The sequence below is a fragment of the Mastomys coucha genome, unplaced genomic scaffold (genome assembly GCF_008632895.1).
Source record: "Mastomys coucha isolate ucsf_1 unplaced genomic scaffold, UCSF_Mcou_1 pScaffold20, whole genome shotgun sequence".
NCBI classification, from domain to species: domain Eukaryota; kingdom Metazoa; phylum Chordata; class Mammalia; order Rodentia; family Muridae; genus Mastomys; species Mastomys coucha.
In genome coordinates this window covers 113,577,664-113,592,982 of record NW_022196903.1, presented here as the reverse complement: position 1 = coordinate 113,592,982, position 15,319 = coordinate 113,577,664, and the positions used below count along the sequence as shown (strand labels likewise).

The following is a 15,319-nucleotide window of genomic DNA, read 5'->3' as shown; positions in this document are numbered from 1 at the left end:
TTTCAATGGAGAAAGAGAAAGAAAGAGAGAAAGAGAGAGAGAGAGGGAGAGAGAAAAAGAGAGAGAGAGAAAGAGAGAAAGAGAGAAAGATCACAAGATCATAGAAATTCATGATATTAACTGGCCATGAAAATAATAGTAATAGTTAGGCTGGTTATGGCTAATTTTCAAGGAAATTTAAAATTTGGGAAGTACATAGTTATTTGTTTAGAAACAGGAAAGAAAGCAAAGAACAACATTAAGGTGGGTTTTGTTTTGTTTTTCAAGACAGGGTTTCTCTGTGTAGCCCTGGCTGTCCTGAAATTCACTCTGTAGACTAGGCTGGCCTCAAACTCAGAAATCCACCTGCCTCTGCCTCCCAAGTGCTGGGATTAAAGGTGTGTGCCACCACTGCCCAGCTAAGGTGGTTTCTTGACACTTGTGAGACTGCTTTTATACCAATACTTGGGAGGCAAAGGCAAGAGGATCTCTGTGAGTTCAAGGCCAGCCTGATCTACACAGTGAGCTCTAGACTAGCCAGGATTACAAGAGAGACCAAATCTAAAAGAAGAAAGTGCAGTAACTGTTAAATACCTAAGACATTTGTTCTGCATGGGGCAGGAGCACAAATCAGTAGGATGATATAGACATACAAGTCGCTCCGGATTACAGGAGCATGTGAGAGCTGAGAGAAAACATGTGGTTCTGCATGCTGAACACTGCCGCTCATCATCAGGAACAAGTTCAAAGACTTCTTCTTCTGACATCACGACACCCTAGAATATAATTTATATTATCAGATCAGGTCTCAACTGAAAATAAAACATTAGTTTTAAAAAAAAATTAGGCATGGTGATACATTCTTTTAATCTCAGCACTCAGAAGATAGAAGCAGGTGGATCTCTCTGAATTTCAGGGTAGCCAGGACTACAAAGTGAGACTGTTTTTTAAAAAAACAAAACAAACAAAACAAAACAAACAAAAAAATCAAAATGTACAATTCTATGCATAGAAACTACTCAAAAGATTAAGAAAGGTCAAAAGTTAAACCCTAAAAACAACTAGCGTTTGAAGAAATAAGAGAGAAGACAGAGTAGTCCAATCTGACAGTCTAGAATCACAACTTTGGATGAAAAACAAAACAAAGCGAATTTAATTTTCTTATTTAAAATAATATTAGAGGGCCAGCTAGATGGCTTAATAGGTAGAGTTGCTTGCATGAAGGCCTGACTCATTAAATTCAATGTCTAGATTCCATGAAGACCAACTTCTGAGAGTTCTCTGACTTCAACATGCACCATGGAAAGAGAAATTACATTCACATACATATAAAATACAATAAGTAAAAATTCATTAATATTAGGGCCGTTGTAATCTGAGAACTTGAAAGGCCAAGGCAAGAGGGCTACCAGGACTGTCACAGCCTCAAAGCCACTCTGGGCTTCATAATTAGTTCTAGGCTAGTTTGAGCTACAGAGTAAGAATTCTTCTTTAACAAAAAAAAAAAAGAAGAAAATGGGCGCTGGAGACATAGCTCTGTGAAGAAGAGCACTTACTGCTCTCAAAGAGGACCTAGGTTCAGTTCCTAACATCCACATGGTAGCTTGCAAGTGTCTTTGGCCTCTGTGGGTATCAGGCAAGTATGTGGTGCACAGGCAAAACACAGATACACACACATAATCCCCCCCCAAAATTAAATCAAATACACACACAGAGATGTACATTGTCCCCCTCCAAAATTAAATCAAATCTTACCCTAGTCAGAATGGCTAAGATCAAGAAATCAACTGGGGCTGGAGAGATGCCCCAGTGGTTAAGAACATTGGCTGTTCTTGCAGAGGACCCAAATTCAGTTTTCAGCACCCACATTGCTCACAACTATTTGTAACTCTGGTTCCAAGGGATCAAAAGACTTTTGTCGTCCAAGAGTACTGCATATGTGGTGCATATACATACACACAGGCAAACATTTATACATATTAGAAACAAAAAACTGACCACAAACACTGGCAAAGATGTGGGAAAAGAAGAACCTTCAATTCACAGCTGGTTGGACTGCAAACAGTCCAGACATTCTAGAAATCAGTTGGAGAATTCTTAAAAAGCTGAAAATAAATTTTCCTTATGACCCAGTTGTACCATTATTTGGCATATGCCCAAAGGACTTAACATTCTTTTCTGCAGTAATCTGCTCACCCATTTTTATTGCTGCTCTTTTCACAATACCTAGGAAATAGCAACAACCTAAATATCCTTCAACTGATGAATAGATAATGAAAATGTTCATATATACACTGGAAAACTGTTCAGCTATAAGAAAAATGGAATCATAAAATTTGCAGGTAAATGAAAAGAACTAGAAAGCATTACACTGAGTGAGGTGACCCAGAAAGACAAACACTGCAAGCTCTCTCTTATTTGTGGTCCTTGGTTCCGACTCTTTAAATGTAAGTATATAACCTGAAGTAACCACAGAAACTAGGGAAGTACAAGTAGATCACAGAGGGTGGTTGATGGTGTGGGAACAACTCTAGAGGAGAATAGCAGTGCCATGAAGGGCAAAGTGGGAAACATGGGAGAAATGCAGACACAATACTGGGGCAGAAGAGAGGAAAGTAACACCAAGGCTATTTGTAAAAGCCATAGAGAATCAAACTGCTTATAATATACATAAATGTATGTGTACACACACACACACCCCACACCACAGTTTAAATAAAGTTACATGACACATGGAGTGATAAAGCTCCCCCTAAGTGCCACATCATATCTAATAAGAAACCCAGTACCAAACATGAAAAAAGAAACTACACCCGGGCAGTGGTAACACACCTTTAATCCCAGCACTTGGGAGGCAGAGGCAGGTGGATTTCTGAGTTCGAGGCCAGCCTGGTCTATAGAGTGAGTTCCAGGAGAGCCAGGGCTATACAGAGAAAACCTGTTTCGAAAAACCAAAAAAAAAAAAAAAACCTCCCTTTTGAGTTGCTGGTCAAATGAGTCTACATGACTCTCAAAAGAAAATAGGCTAATAATGTCCTTGCTTGACCAAGGAGAATCAAGCCTAACTTTCATGGTACCAGAAGGATATATATAGGCTGCCCAAGGAGAAAAGCAATCAATAGTCCTACCCAGCTGTGATACTTACAAAGCACAACAATGACCAGCATAGCAGACATCACCAAAGTTTCAATAATGGTGCTTACATCCTGGCAGTAACTAACAGCTGCCTACTTGAATTTAAAGCCTGCTCAGCAGAAGGGATTCCAAGCCTTATAAACCTTGCCAACTGCCTAGGAAAGAATCTACTACTTTCCTAAACCAAGATAATTTCTACCTGCATTTTAAACACTTAGCTTTATACCTACAGATTACATGTAGCTTCCATTCTTCATCAAAGAAGTTTCTTTATGGCAGAGACCATTATAAAAACCTATTAATTAGACAAAATGGAGACAAGAGCTGACTGCGGGTTGCCCAGACCTAACTGACACATCTACAAAATAAACCCTACATCTATAAGGGGTCAGAAAACAACATGGAAGAGGGGCAAGGAAGGGTAGATGACCACAGTGTCTTCTAAATATGACAGGGAAGCTGCACTCATGACAACCTGAACCATGACATCACCAAATGACAAGCTAACATGGAGGGGCAATCTCACAAAGCTCTATTCCTGGGGGATTCCTAATGACTGTTCAGAGAGGGAGAATCAGTCTTCCTAGCTCTAACTGATTATCTAATACTAAGTAGTCAGCTGAAAACATATAAATACATACAACCAACTCTAAATGGAGGCAGCAGAATGTATTTTTATATATGTAACAACAGTAATTAAAGAAAAAGAGGCCATGAACTTGAGGCAAGTGGTGGTGGGGATATGGGAGGGGTTAAAAGGAGGAGCAGGTGATAAATGAAATACAGTACCTATATATAAAATTCCTAAGGAAAAACAAAACAAAACACACCACTATTTAAAAGAGGGAAGGAAGAAATCTACTCAGCATACTCACCATTTGAACAACTGATTCCCTTAATCTTGTTTCTTCTTCAGTCATGAGAGTCAACTCTTTGCATACCATGGCAGCCAGCCCCACATCTAAGCATTCTGGATCTGCTGCCATCTTGAAAATGAGTTCCTCATGTGAAAAGACACAATGGCGCCTCAGCCGTCGATAGTGATTTACACACTGACGTCCAATGGGCAACTGAAAATAACAGATTTCAAAATTAAATTATTTATGACATGTCCTAAAACAGACCTTAATTTACTTTCACGTATTCATTTTTATTATAAAGAAGATAAAATAATCCCATCTGAACAAAAGACATAACATTAATTGTAATTCTTTGTAAGCCAGCCAAAATTTCACAGTTTTTTTTTCCTGGACAATGTCCATAAACTGAGATGCTAAGATTCAGCCCTAAGCTGCCAATTTTTTTTAACTCACTGTGTACAGAAACAATTAAAGAGACTTGGGCCTAGTAACATGGGTCTTTAATCCCAGCACTCAGGAGGTAGAGGCAGGAAGATCTTTGAGTTTGATGCCAGTTTGTTCTACACAGAAAGACCTTTCTTTTGTTTTTGTTTTTTGTTTTTTTTTTTTTGGGGGGGGGTAGTGGCAAACCAAGCCAAACCAAACCAAAAAGAGACTGAAGAGCAGAACAGGTGGCACAAAGTTACAATTCCATCATTTGGAAAGACCATCCTTTGCTCATTTGAGCTCAGCTCAGGGCAGACAAGACTCTACAATAAATGAATGAATGAATGAATGAATGGATGAATGAATGAATGGTCTTGAAGTGATACAAGGTAGCAAACTCTGAACCCAGTCTAACACAAGGTTACCCTTAAGTGACAAAGAAAAAATATTGCAAAAAATTTTAAAGTTCAGGCTAAAGTATTAAGTGGAAGTATTTAAAACTTAAGATTCCATAGAACAAAAAGAAAAAGTATTACCAGAAGGGGGAAAAAGGGAAAAAAAAGGGGGAGTGGAGGATATTATTTAAACAATTTACATAATCTGATGTCATTTTTTAAAAATAAGAACCAAAGCAATGGATGATTTAGATTCTGGCCTTTAGAAATTCTTTTAGTAACAAACAGCCTTGCAGAAAGAGATTTCTCTAACAGTAAAATCTATAAATACGGTAGATATATTTTTTTCTAACAGTAAAGTCTATAAATGACTACTTTTCAAAAAAATCAACATATATACTCTGTAGTTGGAGAGGTAGTTCATTGGTACAGCATGCCTTACCAAGCACAAGGCCCGGGGTTAGACCTACATCACCAAAAAAATAAAAAGCCCAAATACAAAGTCTCCTTAAGACAGTGTCTGAAAATTTCTATAGCCAATTTGTAAACCAAATTATGGTGGTTAGAGCTCGTTTTAAATTTAAAACCTGTAACACAAAGGGACACAAGGAATCAGAGAAGAATCAGACTCACAGAGTGTATGAGAGAGTTATCTGAACCAAGCAGTGTTGTTGTATTCATTAAATGAATCCATGAAAACATATTTTGAACTTGTAGCTATAACTATCCACTAATGGCATACACCTCCTTTGTATCTTACCCTATACCCCTTCAGGGCTTCTGACACAGGGTCTTACCCTGCAGTCCAATCTAACCTCAAACTCACAGCAATCCTTGTGCCTCAACCTACCAAGTGATAGGATGAACCACCAGGCTTCACTTACCATTTATTCTTAAACATTAACTCTTTAAGTATTTCTTACATAGCTATGATAAAAAGTAGAACTACTAAGCTTTTTTTTTTTTGCAGTCCTTAATTATTAAAACATGTGAGGAAGCCAGAACTGATAATCACTGTAACTTATAAAAACTGTTAAATTTTCATTCCCATCATAACCTTCACCTTGAAAGAACCAACAACTCTCAGCTATTAACATTTAAGTTGTCTAAGGCTGGGTAAGTCAAGCTGTTAGTCTCTTGATACACAAGGTAAAAAACCCTTAGGCCTTTGGGCTGATGAGATGGTTCAGCAGGTAAAGGCACTTTGCTGCCCAGTTTGATAATCTGAATTCAATCCCTGGGACCCACGTGGTACAAGAAGAACCAGCTCCTACCAGTTGTCTTCTGACTTCCACATGCATGCTGCAGCACACACACTAAATAGATGTAGAAAACACAACAAAATTCAAAAATCTTAAGACCACTAAAATTGAGATTCTCAAGATCAAATATCAGTATTTACTGGGTATGGTGGCCAGCACTCAGGAGACAGAGGAAGGTGGATCTTTGTGAATTTGAGGTCAGCCTAGTCTACATAATGAGTTCCAGGTCAGTTAGGGCTACATAGTAAGACCTTGCCTCAGACGGATGGATGGATGGATGGATGGATGGATGATGGATGGGTGAAAATGCATATTAGTGATCATGTTAAAGACATTAAAAACCATCTCCAACTCTTACCTGAATCATCCTGTATCCTGCCCTGTATTTATCTAGTATCATGTAAATCCTAATTAATGTTAGGTATTTTTCAAAAGAGCTCAGACCCAAAGCAACCACTTAACTGAGGTTTTTGTTTTTGTTTTTGAGACAGGGTTTCTCTGTCTGCCCTGGCTGTCCTGGAACTCACTCTGTAGACCAGGCTGGCCTCGAACTCAGAAATCCGCCTGCCTCTGCCTAAGTGCTGGGATTAAAGGCGTGCACCACCACCGCCCGACCTTAAGTGAGTTTTAATTACACTGTATTATGTGTTTCCACAGCCAAATATGGAAGAAGTTTTAAAATACTGGACCAAAATAAGACAGCTCATAGTCCATGCCCAGTACTATAAGCCTAGTTTAATGGTAGGCTAGGAAGTTCAGCAAAGTTCCAAGCCAAATATAAAATACTATCCTTTTTATTATATATATTTTGTATGATTGACTAGTCATGAAATATAACAAATTAAATTATCTACAGAAAATGCTAGATCAGTGTTTTACAAGAGTGTTCCCACACCAAAAGTGTTAAAAGGCCAAAGAACTCAGCATTACTGGGGGTGAAAATAAAGTCAGTGTGTATTAAGCATTCAGCCTTTGCCAGTTATTTCTCATTCACCATGATGTAGCTACAACTAACTGGGTTTTGATATGGCAGTTGTTGTGTTTTAATTATACATGATTTAAAAAGATTTATTTTTATTTTACGTGCACTGGGCGTCTTGCCTACATATATATCTATGTGAGTGTAACTGATTCCCTGGAATTGGTGTTGTGAGCTGCCATGTGGGTGCTAGAAATTGAACCTGGGTCCTCTGGAAGAGCAGCCACTGCTCTCAACCACTGTGCCATCTCTCTAGTCCCATCATTTATACATTTTAAGATCTAAAAGAGCTCAGAGAGAATTAAGACTAGAAGAAACTATTCCCTCAACAAACAAGTAACTGCCCATTTAACTGCAAACTTACCAGGGAAAATAAATAGGAATGCAATGAAAATCCTAAATTACAATAGCTACTCCAATATACCTTGAAATATTCATGGGCTCTACCCAAAACCCAGCTAAGTAAAATATTGTATTTTATAGGGGTGTTAGTAGACGTACAACAGCCACGTGCTATAGAACAGACCCAGTCAGCAGTACAGAAGTTCACCGCTTCAGCAAAGTTGTATCCCTGGTTAAATCCAGAGTGATAGGCACGAGGAAACGTCACCACAAACTCTCCAGCACACTGATTAGTCCTGTACACCTAAATACAAATTAGGAATAGAGATTAAAATGGGGGGTGAAGAAAGACAGGCCAACTCAAATCATTTCAAAAATACTTTCTAAAATTGAAAATAACAGATTACCTTATAAATATCAGAAATAATGTTAGGATTTAAGAAACAGCTACAACTCTGCCTGCCTCCAACCTCTTACCCCGACCCTGAGAGACTAGGATTCTTTGTGCAGCCCTGGCTGTCTTTGAACTCTTTGCAGACCAGGTTGGTCTCCACCTGTCTCTGCTTCTGAGTGCTGGGATTAAAGGCTTCTGCCATCACTGCCTGGTAAACTCTGCTTTCTTAAAATGTTATAATATATGACAAGAATGAGCAGCCAAAAGAAGCTCTCAAAGAAGAAACTGTACTCGCTTCCTAAGTTAAGTCTTATAAGTAATGATAAACATCTGTAATTCGAGTACTTGGAAAGCAGAAGGTCAGGAGCTCAAGATCATTCAATGCTACAAGCTTGAGCTAAATGAGAATCCTGCTTTTTTAAAAAACAATTTTTTTCTTTAATAATAAAAAAAAAAGAACATTGAGTTTTGTTCCTGTGTTGTAAATGAAAATAAAAGATTACATTTCCTTCAGTCATTGGATAACATTTACACATAAATCAGTTAATGTCATGAAATATCACCCAATCCATTTTCCCAAATGTAACTTTGTTTTATGATATTATGAATGCTTTTAAAATTAATTTTAAAACCAGTTTATTTTTTTTTTTAATTTTTAGATTTATTTATTTATGTGTATGAGTATACTGTAGCTGTACAGATGGCCGTGAGCCGTCATGTGGCTGCTGGGAATTGAACTCAGGACCTCCTGACCCCACTCACTCCAGCCTAATTCACTGTAGCTGTCTTCAGACACACCAGAAGAGGGCGTCAGATCTCATCTTGGGTGGTTGTGAGTCACCATGTGGTTGCTGGGATACGAACTCAGGACCTTCGGAAGAGCAGTCAGTGCTCTTACCCGCTGAGCCATCTCGCCAGCCCCTAAAACCAGTTTATTTTTTATTTTATTATTTCAGCTTTTCAAAACAGTTTCTCTGTGTGTGTAATAGCCCTGGCTGTCCTGGAACTTGATCTGTAGACCAGACTGGTCTCAAAATCAGAGCTCCACCTGCCTCTACCTCCTGAGTGCTGGGATTAAAGGTGTACACCAACATGCCTTAGTGTTTTAATTACAACATTCAAAAATATATTCTGAATTAACATATAAACATGAAAGATATTTCAAGACAGTGGCAACAACCGTCTCAAGTAGGTTTAACCTTACTCCTCAAGGACCTCGCCTAAATCCACCTCTTGAAGACAAAGATAACATAAATTAATTTATCTACCTTTGAGTTACCATTATATAAAGTGAATGTAGTAGCACATACTTGTAAACCCAGAACCCTGGAGGCATAAACAGGAGGATCACAAATTCAGTGCCAAACCTGGAAAAAAACAAATAAGCCCTGAGGGAATGTAGCTTAGTGGTAAAGTAATTGTATAAAGTGTACAAGGCCTTGCATTCCAGCCTCAGCAGCTGAAACAAACAAAAACAACAACATAAAACAAAAACAAAACAAAAAATTTTAATGAATGCCAAATTGTATATTGCAAACTTATATAGCAAATTCAAGGCCAGCTGCTGAGACAAAGCAAAAAAACTCTCTCAAGAGAAGAAACATCCGCCGGGTGGTGGTGGCGCAAGCCTTTAGTCCCAGCACTTGGGAGGCAGAGGCAGGTGGATTTCTGAGTTGGAGGCCAGCCTGGTCTACAGAGTGAGTTCCAGGACAGCCAGGGCTACACAGAGAAAACCTGTTTTGAAACCCCCCCCCCAAAAAAAGAAGAAGAAAAAACCCCACAACCACCCATAATAACCACCCTCTTCTGGTGCATCTATCTGAAGACAGCTACAGTGTACTTATAATAATAAATAAATCTTAAAAAACAAAAACAAGGGCTGGTGAGATAGCTCAGCGGGTGAGAGCACCGACTGCTCTTCAGAAGGTCATGAGTTCAAATCCCAGCAACCACATGGTGGCTCACAACCACTCGTAATGAAAGCTGATGCCCTCTTCTGGTGTGTCTGAAGACAGCTACAGTGTACTCATTTATAATAATAAATAAGTCTTTAAAAAAAAAAAAAAACGGAAATGTGATGGGATATGCCTTTGATTCCAGCATTCAGGAAGAAGGAGCAGGTAAGTATTTGTGAGTTTGAGACCCTCTTGTCAATATAGTGAGTTCCAGAACATCCAGTGCCACATAGTTAAGACCCTATCTCCAATAAAAATAAATACAAAAGATTAAAAAAAAAAGGGGGGAGGATCTCCTGGAAATGAATTCCCTGACAGGCAAGCACTACCACATCCAGCTTAAAAACGTCTTTAATTATGGGGGGAAAAGTCTTTTCCTCATTAGCTTTAACTGTTAACTTGGCACAGCCTAAACTCATCGGAGAGGAGTGCATCAATTGAAAACTCTCCTAGATTAGATTAGCCTGTGAAAGGGGACTATCTTGATTAACGTAGGCTGGCCAGTATACCACCAGCCCAGCTCCACCATGTGGTGGTGCCATTCCCTGGTAAGATGGGCCTTAACTGTATTAAAAAGATAGCTAAGCATCAGCCTGTCTTAGCCAGCAACAGGCATCCTCCAAGGTTTCTGCAGTATCTTTCAGCTTTGAGTTCTTTGGCCAGAGGCAATGCTGTGTTTGGAACAGTAATGTGGGCCTCTCTTCAACTTCCTGCCTTGATTTCCCTCAATGATGGACTATGCATGATCTGGAATTTTACGCCGAAATAAACATCCTTAAGTTGTTTTATTACAGCAATAGAAGGAAACTAGAACAGCTACCATTTTAAGAACTTGATTATTGTAGTTGAGTAGGGAGAATATAGAACATTAGATCTGGGAGTCATTGAGATAGTTCACTGGGTACAGGCTCTTGCTACTGCTGGGGTTCAGGAATTGCCACTCAAATCACATTAACACTGATCTCAGCTAAGCAAAAATAGTTTATTGAACATACACCTTAACCGAACATCCAGGACCACAAAAAAGACCAGGAATCCTAATGGCACTAGTCTGCTCTTAGGGTAGGCTTTTTATAGGAAAAATCAGGTTCAGAAGTTTAAAGGTGCAGGGAGGTGAGCAGTTGGCTTCTGAGGCAAAGTATTATCACCTAACCTTTAAGTTGACTGGTCCTGAGTAACGTAAGGATGGGGATGGGTGGTGGACAGGGAAAATTCAGAACACTGAGGTAACAGAGCATGAGAATTATAGTCCTAACTTTTTGGCTTATTAGTAGCATTCTTCAGTGTCAGCCACAAACACCACAGTGAGCTCATACATAGGTGCAGGAAGGGCTGCCCAGTGATCAGCTCTGACTCAAGCCATTTCAGACGTAACAGTTCATACTAATCTGTGACTTGATGGGTCCTATGTAAAGAAGACTTTGTGGAATTTCTTAAGATTAGCAAACCTCATTCAGAAAGTAGAGAACAAATCAGGGTATGTGATCAGCATGTCCTTGAGCCAAGTCACTTCTCTGTGTCAATGACTGGCAGGCCTGTTACAGCAACAATATAAAATAGCTGGCAGGCATAGAACAAAATTCTGGGGAGTCAGACTGTAACACTACTATGCCTGATGACCTGAATTCAACCTCCAGGATCCACATGGTATAATTAGAGAACGGAATCCTACAAGTTGTTCTCCAAACTACAACACATGCACCATGGCACAATAGGGCAAAGGCTGTGCTCATAACCAAACCCACAAAAGAACCTAGGTCAGTTTCTATCATTCACATGGCAGATTACAACCTGCTATAATGCCTATTTTGGGGATCCAGTATCTCCTTTTCGCCTTTGAAGGTACCAGAAATGCATATAGCACAGACACATACATGCAGGCAAAACACTTATACACATAAAACAAACTGGAGAAATGGTTCATCCATTAAGAGCACGTACTACCTGCACAGGACCTAGGTTTGATTCCCAACACCCACATGGTGGTTCACAACCATCCTTGTCTCTAGTTCTAAGGGATCAAAAGTCCTCTTCTGATTTCCTCAGGTACCAGGCATGTACATGGTGTACATATAATATATACTTGCAGGCAAAACATTCATACACACTAAATAAATCTTAAAAAAAAAAAAAAGAACAAAAACAAAAAGCCAAACATTTGGAAATGATACTACACACCTTTAAGTAATGTGTGAAATCAAATATTTACTTTCTTTTTTTTTTGAGACAGAGTTTGAGGGCAGAGATCTACCTGTCCCTGCTTTTCAAGTGCTGAGATTAAGGGCTTGTGCAACCACTGCCTGGTGAAATTGAATGTCTTAATAAAATCAAAGTACATATTAAAATCAAAAGTGTATTTTGAATGTCTTAATAAAATCAAAGTACATATTAAAATCAAAAGTGTATTTTAAATTGTGAAAATGACCACACAATATATTTTGAAAAATATTCTTAAAGTCAAAAAGAGTTGGGCATGGTGGTATACACTTTCAATGCCAGCACTTGGGAGCAGGAGGAGGTAGATCTCTACATATTTGAATCCAGTCCAGCTTGGTCCACACTTGGTGTGTGGTCCACATAAGAGTTACCAAGTAATACTCTACATAAAACAAAACAAAACAAGCAAACTAAAAACCAAACAACGAAAGTTGAAAAAGAAAATAAAATTAAGTTACTCAAATAGGTAGCTGTAAGACATAAAATATGACTCATACTTTAAGGATCCCTTCTTAATACTAAAGTTCTATTCAAAGTATAAATTCTAATTTGGCTATACTATAGGGCCTTTCACATATAGTTACAACTCCCCTCCCCCAAACAAAACAAGAACCCCAATTAAAAGCTAGAAAATCTTTAAAAATGCTGAAGGAAGACACAAGAAGACTCACAGGCACACCATGCTCCATGAGCACATTTGGGTTCATGATGGTTACTAACTGATGTAGAAGATCTGGCTGTGATTCAAATAACTCAGGGGCCAGCTCCCTCATCACCTCCTCCAGTTGTTCTGCAGCATGAGATGGTACACCATACCATGTCTTTGGTTCGCCCCTAGCAAAAGAAATAACTGTTTAGCTAGGCAGAACATGGTACCAAATAAAGTCAGGGACTTTCATACAAATCCACTAAATTATAATTAACCATGCTGTATTCCTGGCCATAGGTTATATGCCCAGAAACCTGGCATCCATCCAATCAATCAATGCTACTATTAATATGGTAAATATGGCAAGGATATATAGACAGGTAAGATACACACTCATTGCCACTGGGGAAATAACCCAAAGTATATAAATAGGGAATCAGGCCAGGTGGTGGTGGCACACACCTTTAGTCCCAGCACTTAGGAGGCAAAGGAAGGCAGATTTCTGAGTTCGAGGCCAGCCTGGTCTATAGAGTGAGTTCCAGGACAGCCAAGGTGACACAGAGAAACCCTGTCTCAAAACAAACAAACAAACAAAAAACAAACAAACAAATAAATAAATAGGGGATCAATAAAAGTACCTTTTGAACAGAAAATAAATTACAAGGAAATCACTGTTCAAAAGGATATGGACACAACTCTCTTGGTTCTCATTACAATCAAATGGTTAAAGCAAAGAGTTAATGATCTCCAAAGAACATATACATAATTTCACTCAGTTCAATTTTCCTCTCCAAGGAAATAACCTAGTATTACAAACAACTCAAACTTTAAATATGGTTATCTTCAAAAAGAACCAACTAGGCATCATTAACTGATTATATTTTAATGGATTAGAGTTCATTTAGTATATTAAGGAAATAGCGCTGGTAGCTGTATGTAAACCTGACACAAGCTAGTCACTTTTGAAGAGGGAAACCTGAAAATGCCCCCACCAGAATGATCAGCGGACAAGCTTGTGGTACATTTTCTTGACTTATGATTAATGTAGGAGGGCCCAACACAACATGAGCGGTACTAATCCTAGGCTGGAGATCTTAAGTGATGTAAGAAAGCAGGCTGAGCTAGGCAGTAGTGACACCTGCCTCTGATTCCATCACTTGGGAGGCAGAGGCAGGTGGATTTCTGAGTTCCAGGCCAGCCTGGTCTACAGAGTGAGTCCCAGGACAGCCAGGGCTATACAGAGAAACCCTGTCTCGAAAAACCAAAAATAAATAAATAAATAAATAAATAAAATAAAAGACCAGGCCTAATATGGTGATACATGCCTATAATCCTAGACACTCTGGAAGTAGTAGAATCAGAAGACCCAGCACCTCAAGATGAGCTACACACAAGTTTGAGGCTAGCTTGTCTCAAAAAATATTAAACAAAGGCCAAAAACAAAAGTCAGGGCTGAGGGTATAGCTCATTGCTTGTTCAAGTATTTGGCATATATGAGTGTAGAGAGAATATTTTTGTCAATTAAAAAGCCTATGGCCTATGGCTTAGGCAGGAAATGGAAGGTGGGACATCCAGAAGAAAAAAGAATTCTGGGATAGAGCCAGGCACAGGGAGAGCCACCCAGGAAAATGTGAGGAGATGGACACACAAGTAAGCAGATACGGGACAGAATGTGGGTTAAATGGTTGAGCTATCTAAGTTATAATTCAGTCAGAGAAGAGCACAGCTCTATGACCAAGGTGTTTGTAAATGTGCTTTGAGTCTGAGTCTTATTTCTGGGAGTGTAGGACTGGGAGGTAGAACTGGGCCTAAACTTCAACATGAGTCCCTGGATTTAACTGCTAATACCACTCCATTCCCCCTCACCCCCTGCCACAAAAAGCCAAAGTCATTAAGTATATACACTGTAATAAGATTGGACATACCAATGCAAGTAGTTAATTGAGTAACTCCAGTGATCTTCAATATGCCAGCAAAAAGAAGAAAAGCACATGCCCACATAGAGCCATGGCACCTTCATACCAGAAATGTCCACATTAATATGTGCAAGAACAGACTGCTCCAGAACAGGCATGTTATTCAAATTCCAACCAGAAAGTGCATATTCCTATAAAAGAAAAAAAGAGTTTACAAGTACTAAACAAAAATCTTTAAGAGAATTTTGTAACCCACAGCTAATCTACAACTAATATACTAATCTAGGTACCTACAACTAATCTAAATAAATATTTAGTATCTAAATATTTAAACTTTTCTAGATTCTACTGCCATTTCCCTTTATTTTAGGTATACACACACACACACACACACACACACACACACACAAACACCTATCTTCAGAGGCCAGCAAGCATGTTGGACCTCTGTAACAAATATTCTTAAGCACTGAGCTGTCTCTCCGGCCCACTTTTAGATTGTGGAGCAGAAAGAACTAGGCAAAAACTATAAATGAGGGCCAGTGAGAAGGCTGCGTGAGTAAAGGTAACCGCTGCTAACCTGACCACCTCTGTCAGGTCCTTGAGACACTCTATAGAAAGAGAACTGACTCTCACACACTGTCCTCTGTCTACCCCAAACAATCCTCCAGCATGTGACACAATACAGACAAAACAAAAAGAGCATTGTTTTTCCTGGAACTTAATATGCCACCTCTGGCTTCCCAATTATAATACAATTTTTAAAAAAACTTTGAAAGCCGGGCGGTGGTGGCACATGCCTTAAATTCT

General features: G+C 39.0%; 1 protein-coding gene across 1 annotated transcript in view; it reads right to left on the bottom strand.

Moving 5' to 3' along the window:
• Positions 1-15,319, bottom strand: part of Kdm5a (lysine demethylase 5A) — a 71,068-nt gene that overhangs the window by 33,365 nt on the left and 22,384 nt on the right. The window contains exons 11-15 of the mRNA XM_031383220.1: positions 14,519-14,700; positions 12,616-12,778; positions 7,563-7,682; positions 3,990-4,184; positions 536-755 (exon numbers count right to left, since the gene is read on the bottom strand). Coding sequence (XP_031239080.1) covers positions 536-755; positions 3,990-4,184; positions 7,563-7,682; positions 12,616-12,778; positions 14,519-14,700 — 880 coding nt within the window. The remainder of the gene's footprint in view (positions 1-535; positions 756-3,989; positions 4,185-7,562; positions 7,683-12,615; positions 12,779-14,518; positions 14,701-15,319) is intronic.